Below are 27,432 nucleotides of genomic sequence, written 5' to 3'. Positions count from 1 at the left end.
CCCCCCTACTAACAGGCCCAGGCTCTGCTGACACCAGCTGCATTTGTTTTGCAATCCATACCTGGGAAATTAGTCCCCCATAATGATTATTCCATGTAGTATTCACCTCTAACAGCAGTTCAGTGATCCCTATCCATATCCCAGCCTGACCACAGGGGTCTCTGGTCCATTCCTTCCCCATCAGCTTGAGCAGGATTTCAATTTAGAGCAGTTGTGTTTTATCCTCGCTATCCTTTTTGCTTCCTACAGCCTACATTCCTAACTCCCAATATCATCCCACCCCTCTTAATCATTTTCCATTTCCCTGAGTGACACAGACCCCTCAGAGCTCTGGATTAGAGCGAGCTGGGTGAATTCCCAGCCCTAGCCAGCTTTGCTCACGTGCCTGATGATGAACTGATCCAACCACTCCGAGGTCAGGAAGGAAACCTCCCCAGGGATGCACCTTGTTATTTTTCCTTTCTCTTCCTCCCTAGAGCATCTAGAGGAGGGGGGGTACCTGCCAGGAAACATTCCATGTCATGTTTTCTGCTGAAAACAGAGGGCAATTACTGACCTTTCTCTTTTTGCTCCTAAAAAAGGACATTGGTTCAAAGCTGACCACTGTTAGTACCAATTTCTGCTGCCTCATACCCCTCCCTGCCACTGCAGGACCTGTTTAATCACTGTGCTCCTGGAGGAAGCAGAATTCCCAATCAGCAGGAGCCTAATGTGTGAGCACCAGGTCTCAGCTGAAGCATTTCAGCTGAAGAGCCTCATCTTAATTCCACAGAATTATTGTCCCCCTTTACACACCGGTCGTTACCATTAAAGTATCATTGGGCTTCAATCAAGTTCTGCAGGAGAATTCCTCATTAAATGAAGGGCATCGGTTTTATTTTATTTTTTTATTTTAAGTTCCATTCCTGGGAGAGCCCCTCACTGAGAACACAGCCCTGCCTAACAATACCTCAGTAAACTCAACGAGCAGAGGAGCTGAACTCAAACCCTGTGTTTGAATAGGCAATTCTAGGATGCTTTTTGTCCCAGTTTTCCACCCATCAGCTTTATTTGAAAACACTTTAATTGATAAATAAACAATATTTGCTTCAGTTAAATTCACAAGGACATATTACTCCGTCTCTGTGGCTTTTGGGCAGCCACCAAGTAACCATGACATTTTCCCTTAGTCCTAGAAATATTCCCTTTCTTTCAGTTCTAGAAAGATTCTCTTTCCCTGCTTTAGCCACTGACAGACACTGAAGACATGATTCACAATAAAATCACTTTACTACAGGGGAAAAATCCCCACTAAAATAAGGATCACACATTCCTTAACTTCTGAGGTAAAACATGGTTTTCAACAGCACAAAATCATTGCATTTGGTTAAAAAACATAGGCAAGAGATTGTCACTGTGTTTTTGAAGCTCTACTTAATATCAAAGGAAATTTCAAATAGTCAACATGATCACAAAGCAGCTGGTGTTGCTCTCCAAACAGAAGAATTATAATAAAAAACCACAACTCTTCAGGCATCTGGAGCTGCATTAAATTTACAATGCAGTGTTAATGTAACCTTTCCTCCCTTTTCTCTCCCCACCCCCCCTTTTTTAATGATACAAGTGAAACCTAACATTTAATTTAGCTTAATATATTACCAGTATAGTATCAAATATCTAAATCTTGTCATGGATCTGGAAGCAAGGCTGAGGCCAGGCTTGGACACTGGATCCCAGTGCCTTGGAACTTCGGGGCTGAGCCAAACCAAGCCCAAACCGTGCAGCTTCACACCCATCTCTAATCAGAAGCATTAACTTGACACTTTTCCAGCCATGAGTAACCACCCCTCCGAGCTGGAAGACCCAACAGGATGCATTGTAGGGCGCTATTTCCATGTCTCTTACTTGTATTTGTGTCCCAACAACAAAGCCTCAGGTCTGGGCCTTCATTCAGGCTCCATTAAAGAGCAAAAATTGTGTTTGAGGAGACCCTTTCAGGCCCAGGTTTCAGTAGTGATTTAAATGAGAACTTTTATAGAAGGATTCTCTCTGCTGTTTTGTTTAATAACCACAGAACAAAAGGAGTATCTTGATGTTTCCTGGAGGTTTGACAAGCACTACTCCATTGAAAATGAAAATATTTGGTTCTGCAGAGGAACACAAGTAGGAATTCAAACACACTTGGATGAGCATTGCTGCAGAATTCTGTTTGCACAGGGAAAGTGAAGTGCTTGGAAATGTCTGGAAAAGGAGGGACTTAATAACAACAGCTGTACAAATAATTTACTGGGGAAAAAACAGCAGAGGTTTTAGATATGGCCCAAGACTGGAACATAACGAATTAAATCATGAAATGAATAAACCACCCTGCTACACTGTGGTTTTGGACCCTGTTTTTACTCTGCTCACAGGTTCCTGCACTGGCAGAATGCACAACTGTCCCTTCAAACCTAACAAACAACTCTGCCCAGTCAGCACTGTGCCTGGCCAATATCTTAACAATTAAAATAGAAATTAACACTTCCACAGTGTGCAAACAGACCACTTATATTTTAAAGTAATTTTTTTCCCCACTTTTGACTTTCAGAGTTGCTGACAGACCATGTCCAACAAGCAGCAGGCAAAAAGAATTCATCAAAATTTTAAAACAGAAAACTCAACAAACACCAAAAAAAATCAACCAAAAATAAAAGAAGGGTCCAGAAGCCACTGGAATGTTCAAAAGCACTCCTGACTTTGGTTATGTTCAGGGAAGTAATGATGCTATCCTCAGAAACCAGCAGGCAGACAGAAAACAAGCTGTCTTTGCCTATTGTCCTTACTGTTCATCATGGCTAATTTGCTTTGGAACACAGAGCTTTGTTATTCCCAAAGTGTCAAATTTTAGCAATTTGAGCCACTTTTTGTATCTTTTTTTATCCACACTGACCTCTGCAGCCCAGAGCAAAGCTCAGCAACCCACGTGTCCAGCTTTGAAGGAGCCTCAATGAAGATCCTGCTCTCATTCAAAGCCTCAAGAATTCTGCAATTTGTCTCAAAGGTTTCAGTTCTGTAACTCTGAGTAAAGGTTGACGTTTTTGGGGGATTGATGAAAAGTAAACTAAACTCAGTGGCTTTAAAGCCTGATCTTGCTTAATTTTGAGGCTTGAACTGAATTCTCACACCAAGACTCAAAGGGGGCGAACTCCCGTGGACTGAAAGAGCAGGAGGAGTTGAAGTTATCCCTGAGAAACAGAACCCTGGAGTTTCACTTGGCTCTGTTTTCCCAGCTTGGCATGTTCCGAGGCAGAAAACCCAGCTGAGGAGTCCATCCCAGCTCATTCTCCTCAATCAAGTGCTGGGTTTGGTACAGAGATCAAAAGCAAGGCCAGGCTGTCTCCCGTACAGGAGAGCTGCCAGGTGGATGGGCTGAGGAGTGAAGGAATTCCATTCCCATCCGCGTGGTCCTGCAGGATTTGGTTCAGTTTCCCTGTTTAAGGTTTCCCTGCACATCTGAGGCTGTTGAGCTCTGTCACATCCCCATTTGGGTGAGGTGACACCAAGAATAATGCTGAGACCACTGAGAGATTTCTGGCCCCCCCTGAAAAATTAGATCCAAACTCCTCCTGCAGCTCAGCAGCTGAGGGAAATCAAGGATTTGAGGATTTTTGGGGAGTAGCCAACATGGGTTTGAAATCAGAGCTGAATTTCTTCAGTATTCTGGTGTGTTTGGGTCCAGAATTTCTCTTTTGGCAGCTGCAACCAATATTCTGTGTATTATGGCAGTGCCTCAGGTCCCCAGGTGTTAATCAGGAGAGCCCTGGGCACGATTTTTTACAAACTCAGAACAAAACCCAAAAAAAAAAAAAAAAAAAAGACTATTTATGTTTCCTGACATTCCACAATCAGCTCTTCTTGCTGGCTCCAAGAGCCAACAAGATCTGTTTACATGCTGTAAAAGAGGTTTTCTTTTGCTTTCCAGATTTTTTAGTATTCTTGGCAGATGATAACTAATTGCTGTTTTTTCTGTATGGAAATTGCCACTTGAAAAAAACCCTCAGTATAAATTTCCTAACAATGAGCACCACTTTTTTCCTCATGTCTTATCATCTCTAAAAAACACAGAATGAAGAAGTCACTGCAGTCTCTTTAAACTACTGGTGAAAAAAATTAGGTTGGTCAGGAATTTTTCTTTAAATTTCTTTGTGCTCCAAACAAAAAGCAATAAATCTTTTTTTTTATTATTTTTTGCCTGCATCTCTTTAATTTTTTCTGAGCTTTCAGACGCTTTTGTTTTGCAGGATTTCTCGTAAGAGTTGAAACCTTTTTTTTTTTTTAATTATTAAATTTTTCATTGCTAGCAGAAGCAGATGAAAAATAAAAATCACTTTTTCTATGAGAACACGTTTTGATGGAAAGTCTTAAGCAACTCTGTAAACTCCTGTGGAGTTTTAACTCCATTTATAAACGAGGAAACTGATGCAAGTGAACACAAATCATGAAGCAATGAAGCATCAAGTGCCAAACCTAAGGATGTCACCTTCCCATGCCAAAGATCTACAGGAAAACCACACATCCTTCAGTGAGGTAAAATCCGATTTTTGTCAGGGATGTGAGACAGTGAGGGCAAAATAATAACAAGAACAAGGGTGGTACTGGGTTCCATCAGTGAATTTTGGAGGTTCTGGCTGGCAAAGGATTCGTGGACTTGCTCCAAGGCTCTCCTGGATCAGGACCACAGAGTTTCACCAAGGTGAGCAACCCCATTTGGAAGTAGAGACGAAACGAGAGGGAAAACGGCTGATCAAAGGTCACCCAGAAACTGTGGGGTACAGCCCCACCACCTGATTTTATCCCTGGGGCTCAACCTTGTCCCAGAATCAGTTTCAGCCCCACTTTCCTCACCCTTCCCAGGTGACCTGACAGCACATCCAGGCTGTCAGAGCTGGGCCATTCCCTTGGCACTTTCACGGGGGCTGAGCTACAGGTGAAACCCTCTCATTTATTAAACAGAGCTGCCTAAAAGGTGAGGGCATGAGAGCCGTGCTGCCTCTCCTCTCCCCACTGCCACACTCCACCTCCTCCGGTGCTTCTGAGAGCTGGAATTCACAATCCATCAGCCTCGTGGCTGATGGAACCAGTGGCAGATTTCACTGCAAAGCAGCTGGGTCATGGTCCCACGGGGCTTGTTGCTTTTGCTGTGAGATCTTAAAGTGACCATCACTATTTTGGCTTCTTGGTTTGTTGGGGTTTTTTTCCAAAGAAGCTGAAGGGAGGGTGTGAGAGTGTTAGAAAGCAAAAAAAAAAAAAAAAAAAAAAAAAAAAAAAAAACAAAAAAAACAAACCAGGGAAAGGGGTGGGAAATGAGGAGGTTGCTTGTGTAGCACGTACAGAGCTACTTTGAAAAATTCTGAGGCATCTAAATATCACAAGCACGATCCCTGCTGTGGGCAGCTGTATGTGCGAGTGCTTTGCCCGAGGGTGTCAAATCAAATATCCACTGCTGGTTGGTACAGTACAGCACTTCCCCCTGGGGATTCAGGGTGGAAAAAGAAGGAAGGGAAGGGAAAAAAAAAAAGGGAAAAAAAGGTTTAAACACAACAAATGGAGAAAAAGTTTAACACTGTCTGATATAGCTTATCATAGACTGTCATCATGTTTGTTAGGAGCAATGTAGGAGAGAGGAGAGGGGAAAGGAAAGAAGAACAGAGGCAGACAGGTCAATGCTGAGCCTTATAAGACCTACCTGGAACCGTCTCATATCTCTTGGGTTTCCTGCTGTTTTCAAGCAATTCTGATTGCACTTGAGAAAAAATTTGAGGAAGAATCTGGAAAGATAAAGAGCCACGTCACTTCTATTAACCACAGCAAAAGGTGTTGTTATATTCTTGTTTAAAATCTTCATGAAGTGATTTGCGTGATGGCAGATCTTACAGGACTGCAAGAACTTATCAAAACACAAACAAACCAAACTCTGATAAAGAGAATTTACAAAAACCAACAGGTAAACTATAACCAGTGTGACTGAAATCCACCGTGGTGTAAGTGAACATAACTCCTCTGATCTGCACCCACTCCTTCTGCAGGTTTGACCACACAATTTTAGTCTCTTCCTTTATCTCTCCCTCACATTCAAGGTCTTTCTTTGGCTGTCTGGAGGGATTTTCATTGAAACAATATAGGAGGATAATGGTATTGTGGAAACCACAAAACCAACAGGGCAACTCCGAGGCAGATAAGCCTCGGAATGACTCGGAATGTATTAAAAACCCGGGAGCAAACAGAGCTCGGAGAAGAATCTGATGAGGTTTCATCCTGATGATGTTTTTCCTGATGAAGATTCCAGTCACTAAAGCAGAGGAGCAGAACTGCCAAGAGCCCAGATTATTCCTACCTAGATTTTGAGGGAGGATAAGGAAAACACGAGCTCAAGTGAAACATGACAGCTCACGCTGTCCGAGCAGATAAACCCATTAACATCCCACAAAGTTCTCGTGCCAATTATTTTTGCCCTGTCACATACACCCATCTTCATATGGTTTATTATTCTGTGGAGTTTAGCTTGTCATGCACCCAAGTGGAATCTCCAGCCTGTTGGGGTGACTCACCCAACACTGCATGGAGATTTTAGAGTTTAGAAATATTAAGCAGGAATTTTTCTCTAAGCTTTCCCACCAAATTTTGTCTCACGTCCACGGAGGAGAGGATTCACCCCTTTGTTTTCTGATTAAATCTGGGAATTTCAGAGGTAAAGAAACTGTGTGAAAAGCCACAGTTGCTGGCTTAAAAGCAAAACAAGCAAGTCTTCAAAATTAAGGCATAAGCAAGAAATTTTTTGGCATCCTCTGTTGCAAGTGAAAATATTCTCTGTGATTCTTTCCGTTTCTATTTGTCAGACAAGATGGGTTTAACCGCAACAATTATAATTAAAAAAATAAATCAAAGACTTCGAGATAGATTTAGAAGGAAAGAGAGTTGGATACAAGGAAAAATAAATAGTTGAAGAATTGATTTCGAATACAAAGAACAAGTTATTTATTTATTTCTCTTGCTGAGTGCTTTCCTTAAAAAAAAAAAAAAAAAATCTGCTTTTGCAGTAAGTTAAAGTCCCAGGTGAGCCAGGCCTATTTCCCTTTCTGTTACTATGACAACGATTTTTTACCGCAGTCCCTAAGTCCCTTCAGAACTCACACATTCATGCCTTGAATTAGAACTTTAAAGGAGAAAGATGGATATTTCCTGGGTTTACCAACAACACCCTCCAAACCAGCCCCAGCACAAGACAATAACACAGAAATCCGCTCTCCCTTGTTAGTGCCACTTTCTCTGCACCACTCCCACCACGAGATTTCTCTTCCATCTGCCCCAAAATACAAAGAAAAAGCCACGGGTTGGATCCTTTCGTGTGTTGCTTGAAAAAACAAAACCCCTCCGAAACCCTCACCCACAAAAAAGACCCAGATTGTGCCATATAAAACCACTAAAATCCTCCCTGCCAGGGACTCTTTTGTAATTAAAATGTCCTATTTTTTAATTAATATTCCCTTAAATCTCTCACAAATGCATTAGATATTTTTAAAATATTTATGTTCTCGGGATGAGAGTGTTATTTTCTCCCTTCTTCCTTCTCATTTCAGATCTCACTTCACCAGGACACTGAGGTTCAGCAGGAAAGAGGTGTCAGTGCTCAGCTCTCAGAGAGCAACTTCTGCCAGCAGGGCCCTGGGCACCCCCATGCCTTCCAAACTAAAAATCCTACACAATTTCATGCCTTGGGAGCAGCACTGAATATATTTTATTAAATAAGTCCTGTCGAGTCCATGCTAAAATCTGTGACCACTTTTATATGAATGATTTGGTGAGATTTTATCCCTAAAAATGTTTTCAGAAGGAAACATCCCCTGCACGCCGGCGCCTTCAGACATTCACAGGAGAATTTGAGGCACAAATGCTACTCACAAACACTCCTTTTTATCTTTCCCTCTTCTTATAGTTATAAAAAAGAATATTTGCAGATATGTAAACAGCTTACAGGAGATGTGCCTGTGCAAAGGAAAACTCCAGAATGGAACCAAACTATAAAACGAACCAAGGCAAGGAACTTTTACATGAAAATCAATGAGCAGCTGCCTGATTATTCTGCAGGAAAACTGCAAAAAAAAAAATCCACAACTTGTTACTTCTAAGGAAAAATAAAACAAATTAAGCAGGAAAATGACCAGCTTCTGTTTTAATTTTTTTAATGCTTGCATCCCTTTTGATTGAGATGAAAAAAATGATCAATATGAACTAAAGAATGAGGAAAATGAGCGGGAAAGGCGGCTGGGAGAGAACTTGCTGTGTCAGCTGGGCTGATTTTGGGAAGAGCACAGATCCTGGGGGATTGTGGGTGACACAACCCCAAAAGGCAGCTACAGAGAGGCAGAAATTCCAAATGTCCATGTAACAGCATCCACGAGCAAACTCCACAACTCTGCGTGGCAAGGAACTAAAATCCCCTTTTTCTGCTAAATGCCTGCAGAAAATCAGGGTTCAGAGCCCCAGCAAACACAAACCAACAGCGCACGTGACAATGAAGCTGGATTCCAATTAAATCCAGGCTGAATCGTGCCAAGGGGTGCAATGTCCATTAAAAAACCACAGGAAACAAAACTCCCCCTCTCCCTGAGCTGCCGCAGAGCTGAACATTCCCAGTCCTCCCCGACTGCTCTGGACCAAACACATCCAGACCCACCGAGCCTGGGATGCCCCAGCCTGGATATTTAACCCCAGAAGTTTGGGGGATCCCACTGAGGTGTCTTAGAGGTGCCTTGACTTTCTGGAAGTGCTGGGCTGCTCAAAATGCTGAGAATTTTGCCGCTTTAAGATACCACAAAATCGCCTCGCTCACTTCTGAAAGTGCTGGGTTTGGGTTTAGTACTTCAACATTGTGGCAGAATTCCTACTTGTTTTGCTAAGATGTTTGTTGGAGATGGCTGGATATGCTGCACTAGGACAATTCCCCTCCTATCACCCCAAAATTTCAATTTAATTTCATTTAGCTGCGCACACAGGGATTTTTATCTTTTTTTCTCCAGTTGAACCACATCTCTCTTTTTCTCCTTTTCAGAGTTCCTCCAGTCAAATTTGAGCTGCAACTGGGCAGCTGCAGGAAGTATTGGGTAGGTTGTTATATATATATACATACATACATACATATATATGTGTATATATAGATGTGTGTGTATATATATAGGTATATATATATATATTTAAGTGGTTGTATCTGGGAAAGGCATTAATATTTATTGCAGCATTAGAATAAAAATGACTTGGGGGGAGCAACGAGGAGGGAAGGTTTAGCACTAAATGAAGCTGATTTAGGGGTAACAGGAGAATTGCAGAAAGATTTTATTAATTTCTTTTAAAAAGACGCTTTATCCAGTTTTTGGCCTTAACCTATATATACATCAAAAATAATAATAATTTTAACAAAACAGAATTATATAAAATTAGCTGATTTTGGTGCTTCTTGGCCCATCTTTGGCCTTGCTAAGGGCAGAATTAGGTGGGAGTTTAGCAGGTGACTCTGGCTCCAGCCAAGCAGAGGGACCTTGGCCTGTCCTCTCAATATTTCGGGGTGCTGGGGGAAAACCTAAACAAATTTCAGTAAATACCCCTGAGAACTCTGGCATTGCTGAAGAAAAACTGCTTGACTTAATGCACAGACACAAAATTGATTATGAGTATAGACTTCTGTTCCTGTTGCCTCTCTCCATCGCTGACCTCACTGGGTGCAGGTGGATGCACTTGAGAGGTCTCCAGAACACCACCTTGAATCTGTCTCCCTCTTTTTAGAGCTATTTTAGAAGTTCTCCTCCTGCTGGGAGTTCCCACCAAGCCCAGGAGTTCAGCTGATGAATCATTTAAGTGCCCCTTTTCCACTTCAGTACAAAGTCAGCTGTGTTATCTCAACTATTTTTTGGCAATACCTTGAGCAATCCTTGGTGGGGAAGCACCAGGAGAACTCCTGACACAGCTGAGGGATGCAGAGGGTTCCCATGGACGTGGAGAAAGGGTGAGGGCAAATTAAGCCAGGTCTTGCATCAGTTTAACTGTTTCCAAAGCAGCTTCTGACCCACACTCCCATCTTGCTGGTCTATGCCCAAATTATCAGGTTCTGTACCTGGCTAGAACTGGAACCTGTGTTCCACACCTCTGAGGATGTTTATCCACCTCAGATGAGTGAGAAGAATCAAATTGACCTTAATCAAATCCTCTTGGAGTCAGAAAAATCTTCCTGGTGACTTTGGCAGGACTAGGCAGAAGCTCTAAAGCTCAGTCCCACGTGCAGCAGGAGGTGTCGTTTAAAGAAATAAATAAACCCATGAATAATTTTTTAAACCACATCCACCTTTTGTGCTTCTTTAAAGGTACCGAATCAAGAGGTCCAACATTGGCTGTATGTTAGGAACAGCCTCTGGATACACCGAAAAATTCTGGATACACCTAAAAATTATCCCTTGTAAAGCAAATACTGAGATAATTCCAGCTTTTTTGAGTTGCTGTGGAATTTGGAGTTATGGCCTCAGACATTTTTGGCATGAGAACACGCCTACCATCTAGGATAATTGTGATTTCGCTTACCAGCAAATCCTGCGATACCAAAATCTAATGAAAATATAAAGATACGGTGCAATTCCGCTTAAACAATTCAGTGCTTCCAAAAAGTCACAAAGGGAACAAAGGAAAAAACGAGAAGTTGTTATTATGAGCATCAGTTAAACAATATTAAATTTAAATATACTGTGAACTGCAAAAGTGTTATTGCAGTGAGGGCCTGACTCCAACTCCATCAGAGCAAGGGAATTCTGGATCATCCTCCCATCCTCCCCTCAGGTCACCCGTGTGTGTCTTGGCATGGCCAGCTCTGAGATAAATGTGACAAGGAACCCTACCCAGTGCCCCACTTCAAGATTCCTTCCTTTCAAAGGGCCAGACTTGAAGGTCGCTGTTTCAAACCAATTAATTGCATTTATTTGATATCACCATCCTGATTTTAATGAATATCACAGAAGAAGTCTTCTTTATAATCAGAATATTTATCTCTGGAGTAATTTCGATCTATTATGTCAGGGTGTATTATTAGGGAGCCGATGAGAGAATTTCCCATTTTTTTGCAGCAGTTACAGCCAGTGTGGGATCAGGCAGTGCACAGAGGCACGTTAAATGAACACACACCTTCCACTGCGTGAGAAATGAGCGGGGTTATTGCAGTGAGCCCGAGTATTTATATGATACTCCACAAACAGCAGCTAATTAATCTTCGCAAAACTCCTGTGCATAAAGTGTGAACCCAGTTTAACAAACGTGAAAACCAACATATGTAGGTCAGGAGACTTTTCTGAGTCTGTCAGAGATTTGCTGGGAGAGAAGGGAGCAGGAGTCAGATGCTGAGATCCCAAGCCTAGGCCAGGAGAGCAGGAGTTGGCTGCTCATTTGTCACTCGGGGTTTTTTCAATAGAAAGACTCCAGTTGCACAAAAAAACAACCAACCAACCAACCAACCAACCAACCAACAACCAACTGAAAACACACACACAAAAAGCCCAAACTAACCAACCAAACACAAACAAACCAATCAAAAAGCAGATTAACATTATGCTTGTTATTCCTACCCCCAACCAAATCCTCATTTCCTGATGGGGCAAACACTTCTCCATCCTCCTGCCTTAATTCCAAGTAATTTCTCACTCACTCCAATTTAGATTTTAGGTTTAAAGTTTAAGTTTTGGTGTGGGAACATTATTTAGGGCCTAATCCCTGAAATGCCACCTGGGGGAAGGCAGAAGTGACTGATTTCCTCTGGCCCTGAGTTCAAAAAAGCCAATGTTGGAGATAGATGTGAAAAAGCAACAAAAACAGGGTTAGGAAATCAGCTAAGCGAGCCCAAGAGATCTGACCAACTTAAAAATCAACCTTAAAATTACAGCCTGGCAGAACCCATCCTAAAACTGCCTCTAATTATATTTTTTTTGCCATGCCAAGAGGTCCTGCTCTCACTCAGGTAGATAACACTCTGTTACAATGGATTAAAGAAGACATGGGGTGAAAATATCCTGTATTTCAGATGGATCAAGAGAGAACATTGCACACAAGTCCACAGCAATGGTTGAACTTAATCCATGTCCAACTCCCAGCCGCAGAACAATTCCTAGTCAAATATCCCCTCTCTCTGCAGCCTGGAACATCATATTTCTCTCCACCCTTTATCTAGTGGTTTTGGTTTTTTAAAAAAAAATCTTCGTTTCAAACCAATAATAACCAAATATAAACCTGCAATGTGTCCCCCAACCTCCAAACATGTCAGGAAACTTGATATTTATTTTCTGCGGATTTTCTGTACATTTTGCAGTTTTCATCCCTGAAGCAGACTGTGTCCCCCTCGTTCTGAGCAGGGACGCACCCCCACAACTGCAATTCACACTCTTTGGGGTAAATAAATGCTTCTTCTGTTGCAAAATGATCCCATTTTCAAGAAACACGGGCTGGGGCAGAGTGCCCTGCCGGGTACCCAGGCAGTCATTTCTCAGTGCTGAATGTACTTATTTGCCATGGCCACATTTGCTAAGGGGAAAAAATCCAGAATCTCCAAGGAAAACCTCCTTGTTTGTGCACTCTGATGAAAACCTGACACCATTAATGAAAATAATAATTGAACTCTATGGGCTCGAATTGAAAATGAAACACAACACTAACAGCGTGTTTGTAATTGCAATTGTTCTCCAAAAAGTCTTTGGAGGACTCTTTGCAATTTGAGCAGTTTCCCCTTTATCCTTTGGGCTTTCCCCTTTCCTCCCACACCAAAACTTTCCAGTAACTTCCAAGACAATGGCTAAAAGCTTATTTATCCTGTAAGATCCATATTATTCATGCCATTTGGCACGGGCCCAAATGCCAGAGCATAATCAAAAGTCAATAGGCAGGGAGGTAATAGAGGAGAGGATTGGGCTGACGGGCTGTTGAAAGGGACCTTCAGATAATATTCCCCGGTTTATTACCCTGTCTGTGGGCTCCAACTGTGCTGGGCACGGCCCAGCCACGTTGTGAAATTGTTATTGGGGAAGGGAGGCACAAAGGACAGCAGGGAGGAAAAGCTTTGTGCATCTCAGGGACAGGGAAGTCGAGGCACCGAAAATTCAGTGCCTTGCCCTGTCGCCAGTTGCTTTTCCTGGCAGCAGCCACATCCCATCCACGCTCGGGGTTTTACTGGTTCTTTCGAATAGTGACACAAATTTCACAGAGCTCATTGCCTCCACTCGTAACACCCAGCAGGGTTTGGAAAACATGGCCAAGGTCTTGCTCTTTACACTCGTGTCAGCCTCAGCAGCACACGCAAGATTTGGAGCTGGGCTGTGCCACCACACACACGCTCGAGGCTGATCTTCAGTCCTGCTTAAATCCAGTCATTTTCGGTGTCACTTCATCCTCTGAGCTCTACACAGGTGCAAATTTATCTCAGGATCTACTTTGCAAACTCTGCAGATCCCAGAAAGGCTGACAGAGGTGTTAAACGAGCACGGACCTCAATCCCCACTCATTTTTTTTTTCCCATACCGAGAGAAACCTACAATTCCTTTCTCTTGTGACTCTTCCATCCTCCCAGCCCATCTCCCTCCAAAACCTCAGTATGTTGAGCCATGCTAGGCTGAACAGTGAGCACCAATTACACCAGCGGCCTCTCTCTGCTGGCTCTGCTGGTTTTTACTGTCGCTGCCAGATGGCAGAGCCCGGCACAGAAAAACTCCCGACCCTGCAGTCAATGCAGAACTTGGAAATAACTTCCCAGCGACTCCAGGAGATCACAGAGCTGCACTGATGTGAACGTTAGGGATGGAACCAAGGTTAGGCTCCCATTTTACACCTGCCAGAGCAGATATCACCCAGCTCAGAGCTCTCAGTCAGTTGTGAAGGGATCTGTCCCCAAACTGGGTTTGTGTGGAATAAACGCGCATTCATTTGCTAAAGAGGCAGATTTACATCCCAGCAGCTCGGGGTCCAGGCACGTTCTGCCTCCGCCCTTCTCCAGGGCTATTCAGAGGGTAGATCTGCACCTATTGTACTTCTAGGTCTAGGCACAGATGACCTTGAATCCGAGCATTGGTGTAACATTATATTCCTATGACAGATTTATGGATTGGCAGATAGGGGTGCATTCAGCGCATTCCTTCCCTAAGACAGGACAGCATCCAATGTTTGTTAGCATCATTAAACTAAAACTGACTTTTCACCTGCTCCCATACCATATGCAGCTGCAAATTTTTAAATTAAACTATGAAGCCATGCATAAATTTACATATATTACAGACTAGCCTCTCCATTTAACATGCAAATGTACTCCAATGTTTCAGAACACCTTCTGTCGCTAATTAATTTGCTGAATTATAATTAGACTAATCCTGCATAATTAATAAGCACAGATTTTTTTTTAATTTCTAAGCAGCTTGATGAGATCATTCACTTCCTTCTATAAACTGCTAAGTAACTGTTAAAAAAAATCTGCAAAGAACATATGTGAAAAGGTATGTTTGATGTCGCATACAAATTCAAACTAGCGGGCAGGCTTCAAGAAAGTCAAGATTAATAGAGGTGTGTGCTTGAGGAGACCGTCAGCACATTATTTTCAGGGGCACGGACCAAGATTTTCTGTGTCTGTTTTATTCCTTTTTTTTTTTTTTTTGCTTTTATGCCTCGGACCTTCCAAGATCACGGAGTGAGGCAGGGCAGGATGACAGAACCTCGTGTAGGATCAGGAGATGCTCTGATGCCACCCCAGCGCTGTCTCAACCCCTCACCCTGGACATGCTGGGTGTGGATCAGCTCCTTTGATGGGATTTGGAATTGTTTTCACGCCGGCTGCCAAAACCAACTGAGAGCATTCTAGAGAAACAATTAAGTGCTATTAGCACTGGATTCATTCTCTAATGATTAAAATGAAGGGTTCTGCTTTCATGTTGGAGAGCTGGGCTGCAGAGAAGGGCACGTGCCAGAGCAGGTTTAAATGGGCTGGGTTGGAGGCCACAGACTGATGCACAGAGAACCCGTGTGCTTAAAACAGCCCAGTCTTAAGATCTAAAATATCTCTCTCTAAAATAATCATGCAGGGAAAGAGAGGGATCCAAAACATCGCAGGATATTTTGCAAACAAGGATGCCCACAATAATATGAATATTATATTTAAAGACATTGTCTGAAGCCTCAATCCCTGTATTTATTTACCTACTTTGGGATGCAGCATTTCAGCTCTACTGCTCCTGGTTTTGGCTGCCCCTCAATCCTCCTCAAATTCAGCACCACCATCACCCTGTGTTTGACTCAACTGTGAGTAAGCAAAATCTGTGACAAGACCTCCTGCTTCCCAACAAAGGAAGAAAGAAAAAAAATTAATTCCTATCGGAGGGAAGTGTGGCTTGTCTGCTCCAAACAATGCACGTAACCCTCATCTGACACTTCTGCCTGAGGTTTCAGTTATTTTTCTATTAATTTGGACAAATGCTCTTTAGATAAATACATCATTTAAATTGACCTGGGTTGAGCATAAACAGAAAACATAAAAGCTTAAACAGGACAAGTGCTTGGCACCGTGTGCCAACCAAGCCTCTTTCTAGTATTTCCTACTGGACAGTCCATAGGAAATCACTCGTTTTTAAAAATAAAAATCAAACCCAACAACCTTCTGGCCCAAGGAAGACAGGAAATTATTCTGCTGTGCTTGAACTTATCAGAACCTCCTCAGAGCAGAGAGGTCCTTGTGAATGGCACATGTTGAACAAAGGCCTCTCTTTGGGGGAAGAAATATTGTCTTGAAATTAAAAATACAGGAAAATGGCACTCTTGGAATCCTGTCCACTCCCAAAGCACAGCAGTATCATGAGATCACCACGGACTGAAGGACTGAACATGGAACAGCTCTAACAATTCTGTGTTACCAATTTACAGACAGCCCCAATAGATGTTGTTTTCCTAATAGCCACTGGACACATCACCAGGTGACAGAGGAAGTTAAAGAGGAACAAAGGAAACATCTCTCTGCCTCATCCATCTCCATTTCTTACCTTCCAATATCCCAACTCAGCAAACAGAAAAGATGTAATGAGTTAAGAAAAAAACCCCATCAGGATTAGGTCTGTATTTTTCCCTCCACGTTTCTGCCTGCACTTATATTTTTTTTAAACCATGGATGAATTGGCCCAAAGATATATAGGTCACATGGCTGAGGCAGAAATAGAATCTGTATCTCCAGAGCCACGGGGCTGGTACACGAGCAAGCCCCTGAAATTCTTTAAAGCTATTCCAGTTTTGTCAGAAGAAGAGATTTTGCAGCCACAGCATGAGGCCAACCCCAAATATCAACACCCACATCTTTCAGATTTCTGGTGCCGGGGGCTTCCCACTATTTCCCAGTTCTTTGGCCATGGAATCTGCCTCAGCCAAAATGATTTTTCACTTTTTTGTTGTTTCAACTCCTGATAAAGATTGTGTGTGTGCACATCTGCCTGTGTATGGAGAGGCAATTTTGCTTTAAAGAGAAAAATTCTGAACTCTGAACCCCACGCTTTCCTATATTTTAACATATATCCTCAGAAATCAACTCTTTTTCCAGAGACTTAATATTTTAGACACATATGCACCATCTTGTGTTTATGAGGAACAAGAAAATTCCTTACGTGCTGCAAAAAAATTAATACCTTTCAAGTGATCCCACCTCGTACTGCAGTCATTTCATTCATTCATCCCTGGGTACTGGCCTCCAAGTTTAATTAACCTTTTCAGTACCCTCTGATGTAGCACATACAGAGACCAAAAAGGCAGCAGGATTTTGGGGTACGGACTCTGTTAATTGGCAAAGAGGTGAGATACCAGTGAAGAGAGCTGATACGGTTTTTTCATGGTCTTATTGTGGGGCTGTAGGAAAGGGCAGGAGGTTGTGGGAAGGACCAGAACAAGCTCCAAGAATAGGTTTCATGCAACAAGACCAACTACAAGTGCCAAGTCTTAGCTCTGAAACAGCCCAAATATTCTTGAAATACATCACTAAAACCACACTCCTTAAAAGTGCTTTAAATTGGGCACCCAGCAATCCCAGCACGGTAAAATCCAAGCACTTGGGCAGTCCCTTTGCTAGAAACTCGTGGCTGCAGGAAGTTGTTTTGCCCCTGGCCAATACTTTATGCTACAGGAGAAATTGCTTCCCTTCACTCCTTCCCTCTCCCTCACGTGTGCACACACCCTCACGCACCCCAGGTTGTGCAGTGATGTTAACAGCAGAGGAAAATTGCTTCCTGACCTTTCCAGTGATCAATTTACACCCTGAAGCATGAGATTGCTTTCATTTCGGTGTGTATGTGTAACACCTATTCCCACACCGCTGCAGACAATGCAGAGCCTGCCGCTCACCTGAGCTAACAGAGTTCATATGTTCAGAGCCAGCTTTAGCAGGAATCCTCCTGCAGGACACGGAATTCTGGAGAGGGAGCTGCTCCTTCAGCACAGGCTTTGTGGGGAAGGTCGCAGCTTTGATTTCCCCCCTGACCACCCCAGCACGTCTGTGTGTATACTCATGAAGTTTTTGTGTTCAGCTACAGAGCCTTTCCCTCCGGCCAGAGCCAAGAGCATTCCCAGGGCTGCTGGGAGAGATTCTGAGTTAACACTTGGAAATTTCAGCTCCTGACCTTCCACCCACTGAAAGTGCAGATGCACTTTTTTTGCACCAAATGCAAAAATATCCTGTTCCTGGGCCTCTTCCCATGGGGGTTACAGACCTGGCTTTGGACTCAAAATGTTAAGAGGGGGCCACGAGGATGGGGAAGGGTCTGAAGGGGGCACAGGAGGAGCAGCTGAGGGCACTTGGATTGTTCAGCTGGAGAAGGCTGAGGAGAGACTCAGCGGGGTCTGCAGCTTCTCTCTGCTCTCTGTGAGCAGGGACAAGACCCAGGGAAGAGCTGGAGCTGTGCCAGGGAGGGTCAGGTTGGATATCAGGAAAGGTTCTTCCCCCCGAGGCTGCTGGGCACTGCCCAGGCTCCCCAGGGAATGGGCACGGCCCGAGGCTGCCAGAGCTCCAGGAGCGTTTGGACAGCGCTGCCAGGGATGCCCAGGTGGGATTTTGGGGTGTCTGTGCAGGGCCAGGAGCTGGATTGAGGATCCCTGTGGGTCCCTTCCAGCTCAGGATATTCCATGATTCTACATCTCCTCAAGGGGAATTGCAGGAGGCTGAACACTGCGGGCAGTTTGGGACAAGTTGAGTGCCCAAACTTTCTATCCCCACCCAGTTTCTGATCACACAACTCCATCCAGTGATGGACAAAGACCCCAAGTCCCCAGCAGCCTCCCAAAGTAACCAAGAGCCCACCCAGAGCCGGTCATTCCCACACAGCATTGTTCAGGGTTGGTTTAAATTCCATTAAGGGAAGACTTCTGCAAGGCTCTGCTTTATGACCAGACTAATGAGCTCGTGAGAGGGCTCCAGATGTTTCCAAACACATTCTTCACTCACTTCAAATCCTGATATTCCTCCCCAGTTTGTGGAGATCCCAGGGACCGAGGCTGGTGCTGAAGGAGGGGTTGCAAAAGCCAGTGATGAGGCTCTGTCAAGAGCCTGGCAGTGACAAAGCTGGACACAGACCCACATTAACTGAGCTTGAAAAACTTCTCAGGGAGAAAATCCAACCCACTTTATCTCTTGGAGACGTCCAACATATTTCTGTGCACACGTACTCCATGTTTTATGTGCAGGCACACACACATCCACGAGAGCACAGATTGCCAGCTGACAGTTGGCTTCTTGATTGGAAAATCCTCCTGTTTGGATGCCTTGAATAACAAGGTACCGTTCCAGATGCATCATCACAACGTGCTCTCCACCGAGAAAGGTCTCTTGGCAGTTCCCAGCTTTAGGACTTCCTGCCCATGTCCCCGGTGCACCGAGAGCCTGATGTGTGCAGTGAATTTTGGATTTGCTTTTCCCTTCCCAAGTCCTACTGCAGCCATCATTCCTGGAGAAAAGTTTTCGAGTGCCTGCAACATTTGCTGGATGTTTTCTTCATTTATTTAATCCAGATGTTTACATTTTAAATAATTGAGAAGCTGCTATGGTAAATAGACATCAAGGAAGGCTAATGGGAGTCGCGCTGCCGTTAGGGAGAACTTGTAGGATGAGGCACTGGATAAGGACTCAGTCCCTGCAGTGTCAGGATGGGTTAGGGGAAGGAAGGAGTGCAGCTTGTTGGAAAACATTAAATCAGTGCAATCCCTGACACTCAGAGAGATGCTGAGCAAGCTGTGGCACAAACTGCACAGGACTTCTAAGGAAAAATAGATCCTGAGCTTTGCCATTGTAAAATTCTGTTTCTTCATATGGTTTGATTTTTTAAAACAAAAAAAAATTAAAAGGAATTATTTCCATTTCTCCACTTTTAGACCCTCTCACCAAGCTCATCTAACAGCAAGGGTGGTTTCTGAGGCTCCCAAATGAAATGCTGCAGTTGTTGCTTGACTAAAGCCTAAGTAGGGTTGCTTTGATTTAAGGCTTCAGGACTGACAGTGAAATTTTCAGTCGGAGGGAATGTGGGCTCTACTCAAAACACTGGAAATTTGCTATCCTAATTTTTGCCTCCTAATTTAAACTCTCGCTTTGTTTTAATTTAAACCTCCTAAAAACCAACCTTAACCTCACTGAAGTCAAGTCAGGTTAAGAGGAAGTAACACAATGTGCAGGTGCGCAGTAGCTTTGATAAATTGATTTTTAAAAATCCCTTCTTAAATTCCACTGCTGTAACTGAGGATGGTGACAGCCTTGTGATGGCTGAACTTTCTACTATTTCCTACAGGTTTTTTCCCTGGTTTTCTCAAATACTCTCAGCTATGTAAAGCCACACAGAAACTGTTAAGTTATAATGATTTGGAGCAGGTAAAGACTTTTTCCCATGAAATCAGCTCCTGTCTATTCCCTCCCCACTCTATTGCACAACTGAGTTTTCCCCCAATAGGCAGAAAGATTTCAATGACTCCACATCATTATGTAATCCCTTGTAAAGGCTCCTTTGGAGCTGTTAGGAAGTATCTCCTGGAATATCTGTGGAACAGCAATTTTACAGGACTTATGGTCCACTGGGCCCAAAATCCATCTTAAAAGGAACCAGCAGGAGAGGAGAAAATGCTCCATAAAAGACCAGAACATTTTCAAAGGTGTTTTTTGCTACCAAGAAAATTAACTCTGCAAAGTTTCTTCATGCCTAAGTGTACAATTCCAGCTCTGGCGAAAGCTGTGAGCTCAAACAGCCCCCAGAGCCCCAGCCTGAGCTGGGTTTGCACTGGGAGTGCCGGGAGATGCTTCCAAAGTGTCTCTGTAGGAAACTGTGCATCATTTTTAGCAGGATAATGACAGCAACGTTTGCCTTGTGAGACCTTACAGCCAAAAATTCAGTTCGATACAGAGATTTACGGTTAAGTGACTTCACAGACATTAATTTTGGCAAAATGGGTTTTCTTGGGGACCCAGAACCAAAACCTGACATCTCTGTCTAGAAGATGAGGATTTAGTTCAGATGAACTAAAAGACTTGCACATCTCAGTGTGTCCTACGAGGACGTGCCACAGCTCTGAAGCTTTTGGGGTTTAAATATACTGATCACACTCACAAGGAAGCATCAGACCATGAAATGTAAAGGCAGAAACTCTGATCTTTGCCAGGACACTTAAAAATTTTTAGACAATTAGTCCATTCTTCTAATAACAGATCCCAAATAACTCCCTTCTCCATTACTCTTTTTCCTCTCTACCTTCCACCAAAAAAAAATTACTGAACAGTTTCAGTCTAAATTCTGGTTTCGCAATAATTCAGTGAATGCCAGCATAATTTTTTGTTGCTTAATTAGACTACCAATTTGGAGGACAGCTTAGGAAAACATTCAGTATAACTCTTGAAATGAGGCATTAGAAACCATTTAATCTGTCCTACATAATTACTTTGTACTTATCCATTAGCAAGTAAAATATTAGGGGAGAAGTGTCTTTTACACACAACAGAGCGTTTCTTTCTAATAAAATAAAAGCCTGCTCATTTTCTTTCCTTGTTGAGTGAGCTCGTATTCCTGAGCACCTGAGCAAAAATAATCGGGCAGTTATTATGCTTGGCACTGTTTGTGCTGGAGCTTAGAAAAGGACAAAACTCTGGAAAAAGGTGAAATTGTTTTTCTAAAGGGCTTTTCCTCTCCCATTCCCTGCCGGGGTTTGGTTTGGCTCCCCGTGGCTGTGGCTGCCTGGGCTGGCCATGCCTGGGGACCTGTGAACATCTTTCCCTCTCAGTGACAGGAGTTATTTTTACTAAAAGACTCCCCAAAACCCTTAAAGAGGGATCAGGGCCTCGCTGTCCCAGCAGTTATAAAAAAGAGCAGGAGATGGAACAGTCCCTTTCTGGAGCCTCTAAGGATCCAACAATGAGGGGAAATCGGCTCCAAAGCCTTGCTTGGATCCAGCAGAAGTTTTGTTTTACCAATGACTGCTCCCACCTCGGAGCGTCTGAAGCTGGAATCAGAAGTGGGAGGTGAAGCTGACAGTAAGAAATGATTCAAAACCATGACTCTCCTGGTTAAAAAACGCTCCTGCTTTCTCAGAACCAATCCTCCCACCGTGAGCATTTTGTTCCTTTTCTGGGTGGGAGGGTGATTTTCGTTTTCCTGCAGCATCCTGTGGGGAACTCCCTGCTTGGGATAAACTTTGGGCTAAGTGTTTCAAACTCTGCCTGTCACAGCCTTGGTGTGAATCTACTCACTTATTTACTACCTCCAGTGGTTTTGGTTTTGTTTTCATTGTAGCTGTTTACAAGAACAAATCCTGCTCTGACAAACACCACCACTCCAGCTCCGTTTCTTACTAAAAGTTAGCAGAAATTCTTTGATGATTAAGACTCAATATTCTACTGCAGCCAGAGTTGTATCTGCAAACTCCGTGCCCTGCACACATATGATCACCCCAAACTTTGCTCTGCATTACATTATCCCCATTAATGGCAGCAGAATCAGAGATCTGACCATGGAACTGCAGCAGACAGAAGAAAACAGAATGGCATTTATGATTCAGACACCCTGTAACAGGAATTTTTTCACAACTTTTTGACAAAGCCCTACCCAGACTTGGATGGTCCAGCAGCCCTCAGAACTGCCCTGGGGACAGCAAAGTTTGTGCTGTTATGACCCTTCCATGTGCATTTCGTGGTCAAATAGTTGCTGCCCACTGATACCCACCGACCTTGCCTTCTTTGGCCAAGTTGAACTGCTGAGCAGACACAAAATGATCCTAAAATGGGGGAAGAATGAGATAAAACTTGGGCAAAAGGAACTTGAAAAGTGGCAGGTAACAACCGTTGTGTTCACTACAGACCAAGAATTGCCACATCAGGGGAGAAATGTGCCGGTCTGCAGAATAAAGCACACCAATAAATGCATGGGAGGGCATTTTGGGGGCTCTTAGGTCCTAGGACAGACTGTACAGATGTGAGTGAGACCCTGGAGGTGGCTCATACAAGCACTGAACCATGCTCTGCTTGCCACTGCTCATCAGGAGTGCAATGAGCTCAGAGCTTCCCTTTAATTTACAGCTCAGGCTCAAGACCTGGGAAGGTTGGGCTTCCAGAGAGCTCTGCATCTTTAAAATCTCCAAAAAATAAACTATTGCAGTCCTTGGCATCCCCCAACATTGCCCATGTCCCTCTGAGCTAAGCACAGTCCGGCCCAGGTCTGCACAAGTGCCCAGAGATTCTCTATCAATGCCCACTTTGAGGCATCTTCCAATGAGCCTATTTTTCACCAAGGACTGCTCACCAGCCTCTTCAGTGTCTTAAATTCAAAATCCAACATTTCCAGATGTTTTTACCCCATATTTTTGTGCCTGTCACCAAAAGAGTTTTCCTCTCTTACTCAAAGACACTGAATTTCGGTGTGTGTGCATATGCAGAGAGGCTCAGAGGGGCGAGAGGCATAAATCATTCCAAACTGCTGCTGTAATAAATGTGGACAAATGAATAAAATTTGTCACCAGCCTAATATCACCATCAATGTTTTGTCTAGCTACATTCCTTCCAATTTGAAAACAGTTCAATACCCCTTTTACCTTCAAGTAGCAGCACTTAATAAACAGTGATGGATGCTTTTTATTCCCTTTCCCCCTCCTTCCTCCCATTCTGGGCTTCCCTATGTCTTTTACAAGGGGATTGTTTAGCTTGGGGGAGATGTAGATCCTCCATCCTTCTTGCATTGACATGCATCCCTCAAGGAATGATGACCATATTTAATTCATAACCCCCGTTGGCTACACAAACATACAACTTCCCATCAATTAGGCAACACAGAGATGCTGTTAAAAATCAATGAGCTTATTATTAAATATATTTTCTTTTCATGTAACAATAATAGTTATTGCTGCTCCATTGTTAGGGCTGTGATATCAGCTGGTTAAGCAGCTCTGAAAAAAAAGGGGTTGATTGCTTTTTGATCAGCTGGGGTAACATCAGAGAGTGTCAGGACATTGTGTGACACAGACACCGGCGGATAGAGGTGATAAAAAGTGACCAAATAGATGTTTCTTGAATAAAATCATCTGGTGTGAGCAGAACACAACAGAGACTGAATATTTACCTGATTTTCACAGCTGTACACAGTTATCTGTGTCAGTGCAAGGCACTGAGCATCCATCATGCCCCATCAAAGCATGGCTAGGCTGGTATTTGTGTTCTCACTGTGGTGTGTTTATCAGGAATTATTGGGATATTTTGACACATGCCACTACTGAGGGAGCTCCCTGCCTACAACAGAGATGTAAAGTCTGTGCCAGCTCATGCAAAGGTTAAAAAAAATTACACACACACACACACACACAAAAAAAAAAAACTCACTGTGCACAGATTTTGGCAAGTGCATCAGATGCTGTCTGGCCACAGCTGATCTGAAGCGAGTCCCCTGTAATTATGGGAGAAGGTGGAACAGGTTTCCTGCTAATTGGAAAATTCTGCAAATGGCACCACTGAAGTAAATTGACAGTCGTTAGAATATTAGCAAAATGAGGGAACTGATTAGGAAAAAGCTCAGATGTGGATTTCTGGTTTGGAGGGTTTTTGGTTTTAAATAGTGCCTGAATCTACCAACAAATTGATAAAAGCTGAACTTAATAATAACAGCTATTATTTGGCCTGGATGCAAATAGATTTGTGCAAATATGCATTCGTACACGTATAGGTACTATACACACATTTATTAAGTGTATAAACACATAAGTCTTGTCACTCTTCTCACGCTAAGACAAATACACAGAATGTTTGCTATTTTTTTTGGAAAATATCTATTTTCCCCAAATATTTACACCTAGTAGGGGAGAAAAGCTGAATTTCAGGACACCAGCAAGAGGCATGCTCTAATGAAACCGTGATCACTTCATGCTCCAAACAAATCTTACAAGGGAATTGTTTACATCCTTAAATCTTTAAGAGGTTTGCTCTGAGGGGAAGCTGAATTTTCCATTGTAAATGTGGTCTTGATTGACTGCTGGGGAGAATTCCAGTAGCAACTTCTCTTTGTGTTTGAGTTTGAGCTGTACAGGAAGCTCAAAGTGGGATTTGGCCACGACTTTGGCCATCCATCAACGCCCCTGGTGTTTGTATTCCTGATTTTCCACTACCAGGAGCAAGGGGAAAGCAGAAGTGAGGGGGAAAATGAGGCATTCTAATTAGAGACACTCCTACAAATAACTTCAACCCCACCTCGCTGTAACTTCATTAGGAGCCTCCTGTTCCTTTCCCTACAATCCTGGTTTTAGTCTCAAGATAATCTCCAGGACCTGATGCTGCTTTGACTTTTTTGGGAGCCCTGCCTGTCCTTGCTAAGGACTTGTGCTGGCCCTGGAGGATCCCTCTGGTCACTCAGACCCCGCATTTCACAGAATCCCAGACTGGTTTGGGTTGGAAGGACCTTAAAGATCATCTTTTGCAGCCCACATTTCCTATCAGCTCCACAAAAAGATGTTCAATTGGCCACTTGGTTTTGAGGGAGGGAGGATGTTTCTGGATTTTTTTCCTTTTAAACAAGCTCAGACGTTTTCCCCCCCCCCCCCCCACGTTGGAAAGAATTTCAGAAGGCACTAATATAACTTAGCCAGAGATTTGTAAAAGAAATTCCTCTAAAATCCTTCCAATTTAAATTTAATTTTAATTTTAAAATGAGATGCTATCAGTAGATTTGCAATATTTTTTAAGCAATCCAGTGGAATTATGGAATAAAAACACAACAGACTGTGAAATCCTATAGACAATCCAATAAAAGTTCACATTATCGTTTCAATAAGACCTTTCCTCGTAACAACCACCTCAGAAATTTTTATTAATCCAAACCAATGCAGACTATGCATTTCTGCTACGAGTTTGAGATTACTTTATTCATCCCAGTGATGCTATAAACCTAATAAAAACTCCAGCCTGGAAGATTATATCCCAGGAAGAACCAAAATAACTACAGAGTATTCTCTGTGCCTAACACAGTCTAACCTTGAATTGATTTTAAGTATAACATTTTCAGACTTCAGAGATTTGCCTTTAATGTAGCCCTTCTTCCTGTTCCTTAAGCATTTATAACATTTTATTTCCTTCTGTGTAATTTTTAGTGTAGGTTTGGTGTCTCTTATTGCACTTCACTGTTTGGGGGTTGTTCTTCTACCTGTGTGTCATCCAATAGCAGAAATATTTATACCTAACACACAAATTAAAACAATAAAATACAGCCAGAATTGAACAAAGAATGAGGATTTATAGGCCAGATCCAGAGTTAATTTAAATAACCATGTGTTTGGGCTTGGGGAACCCCAGCTGGAATTCCAGCCTGAGACACAACGGTTTATAGAGCAAATCCAACAGAATAATATCAGTTTATATCCTGTTAAAATTCTGCAGGACTTTTGTAGCATGATTTTTTTCGGTACATTTTTGCTTGATCTGATTAGCAGAGAACCTCCTGTTTGCATTTCAAGCGTCCCCGTTTATTTTCACATATTTATTTAAACAAACCAGGCAGTGCAGAGCGCCAGCTCTGGTGTCCTCGTGGTGCTCCCTGGATGAGGAGAACACACAGCAATTCCCAGCCCCTCGTGCTGTTCTGGCCACCTCAGCATCCCATGTCCTGCCCCAGAGCCAATTCCGATCAATGGGCTGATCCTCATCAGCTGTTATGGATTTTGGATCAGGTCTTTGGGTGCCAAAATCCGGTGGAATATTTTCCACAGGAGCAGAGCTGCTGCTGCTGCTCGCAGGGAAAACCAAGGCACATTGGAAGAACACAGGATTCCCTTTTAAAAATACCGGGAGAAAGAGCAGGAATTAAGAGGTTTTATGGCTCAGTACCTGATTTTCCTTCCTATTACTGTGGATGTTGAACGTTCTGTCCCAGTTTCTAGCCCCCTCAGAAGGAATTCTCAGCAGAGAGACACAAAGATCTCCAAGCCATTTGTTGTCAGTCCTAGGAGTAGGTGGGCTTTGACAGCTTTTAGAGGAGTAACCAGACTCCTCTCCACACAAACCAGGTTTTTCTCTCCCACCTTTGCAATGTTTTTGTTTTGTTTTCCATTTTTGGTGTTCTCCCTTTCCGAGTTTTCATTCACCCTGACAATGAAACAAAAGAAGGGAGGAGGGGGAGAAAGGAAGAGGAGAAATCCTACCCAAAATTAAGAAGTTTTTTTAAAAAATTAAAAAAAAAAAAAAAAGTCAATCCATTTTGTGCCAAATCCAGTTAAAGGTGGCTGAGGAGAGGGGAGAGAGAGAAAAAAAAAAAAAAAATCAAGTCACTCTCAATCAAGTGTCACACCTTTAAATAGTGGTTAAATCTTTGCATTATGCAGCTCATCCCTTTTACAACACGGGGTTCCCGTGGAGAATTCCCTGTTTACACTGGGAATTCCTCCAGGAGAGCATCAATAAAGCTGAACAGATGTCGGGGTGGGATGCCAGCGGCAGTGGCTGTTGTCAGGGGTGGCGGGGAGCGGCTCGGGGAACAATGAGAGGCGGCAGCTGCCGCACAAAGCCCCGCGTGTGGGTCAGGCTCTGCCAGGGCGGGGCCAGCCCACCCCCGCCTTTGTCTGGGCACTTTGCCTCCCTTGTTCCGCCGTGACAGGGGGTGACACATGTCACCCAACCCCGCAGAAAGGCGATTTGTTTGGCTCCTGCATATGCACCAGTGTTTGCGACCTCCTCTGCTTGCAAGGGATTGAGCAACCCTGGCAGGGGCAGAAGGGGGAACCTGGAGAGGAGCGGGGGGAAATAAATAAAACACAATAAAAGAAAGCCAGCCCCAGCCTCACAGGTCCTCCCCGAGACACAATTTGGTGATGCACGTTGTGTCCGATTTGGGGATGCACTTTGTGTCCGATTTGGGGATGCACTTTGTGTCCGATTTGGGGATGCAC

General features: G+C 43.3%; 1 protein-coding gene across 2 annotated transcripts in view; it reads right to left on the bottom strand.

Moving 5' to 3' along the window:
• Window positions 1-27,432, bottom strand: part of EBF2 (EBF transcription factor 2) — a 122,743-nt gene that overhangs the window by 27,242 nt on the left and 68,069 nt on the right. For both annotated transcript variants that reach the window (XM_042024773.1, XM_042024774.1), the window contains exon 7: window positions 5,705-5,786. In XM_042024773.1, coding sequence (XP_041880707.1) covers window positions 5,705-5,786 — 82 coding nt within the window. The remainder of the gene's footprint in view (window positions 1-5,704; window positions 5,787-27,432) is intronic.

The sequence above is a fragment of the Corvus kubaryi genome, unplaced genomic scaffold, assembly GCF_017639235.1.
Source record: "Corvus kubaryi isolate FWS band 111438036 unplaced genomic scaffold, C.kubaryi_AGA036_p1.0 37265, whole genome shotgun sequence".
Lineage (NCBI taxonomy): Eukaryota > Metazoa > Chordata > Aves > Passeriformes > Corvidae > Corvus > Corvus kubaryi.
The sequence above is the reverse complement of the archived record's forward strand: the minus strand, read 5'-3'. Positions and strand labels throughout refer to the sequence as shown.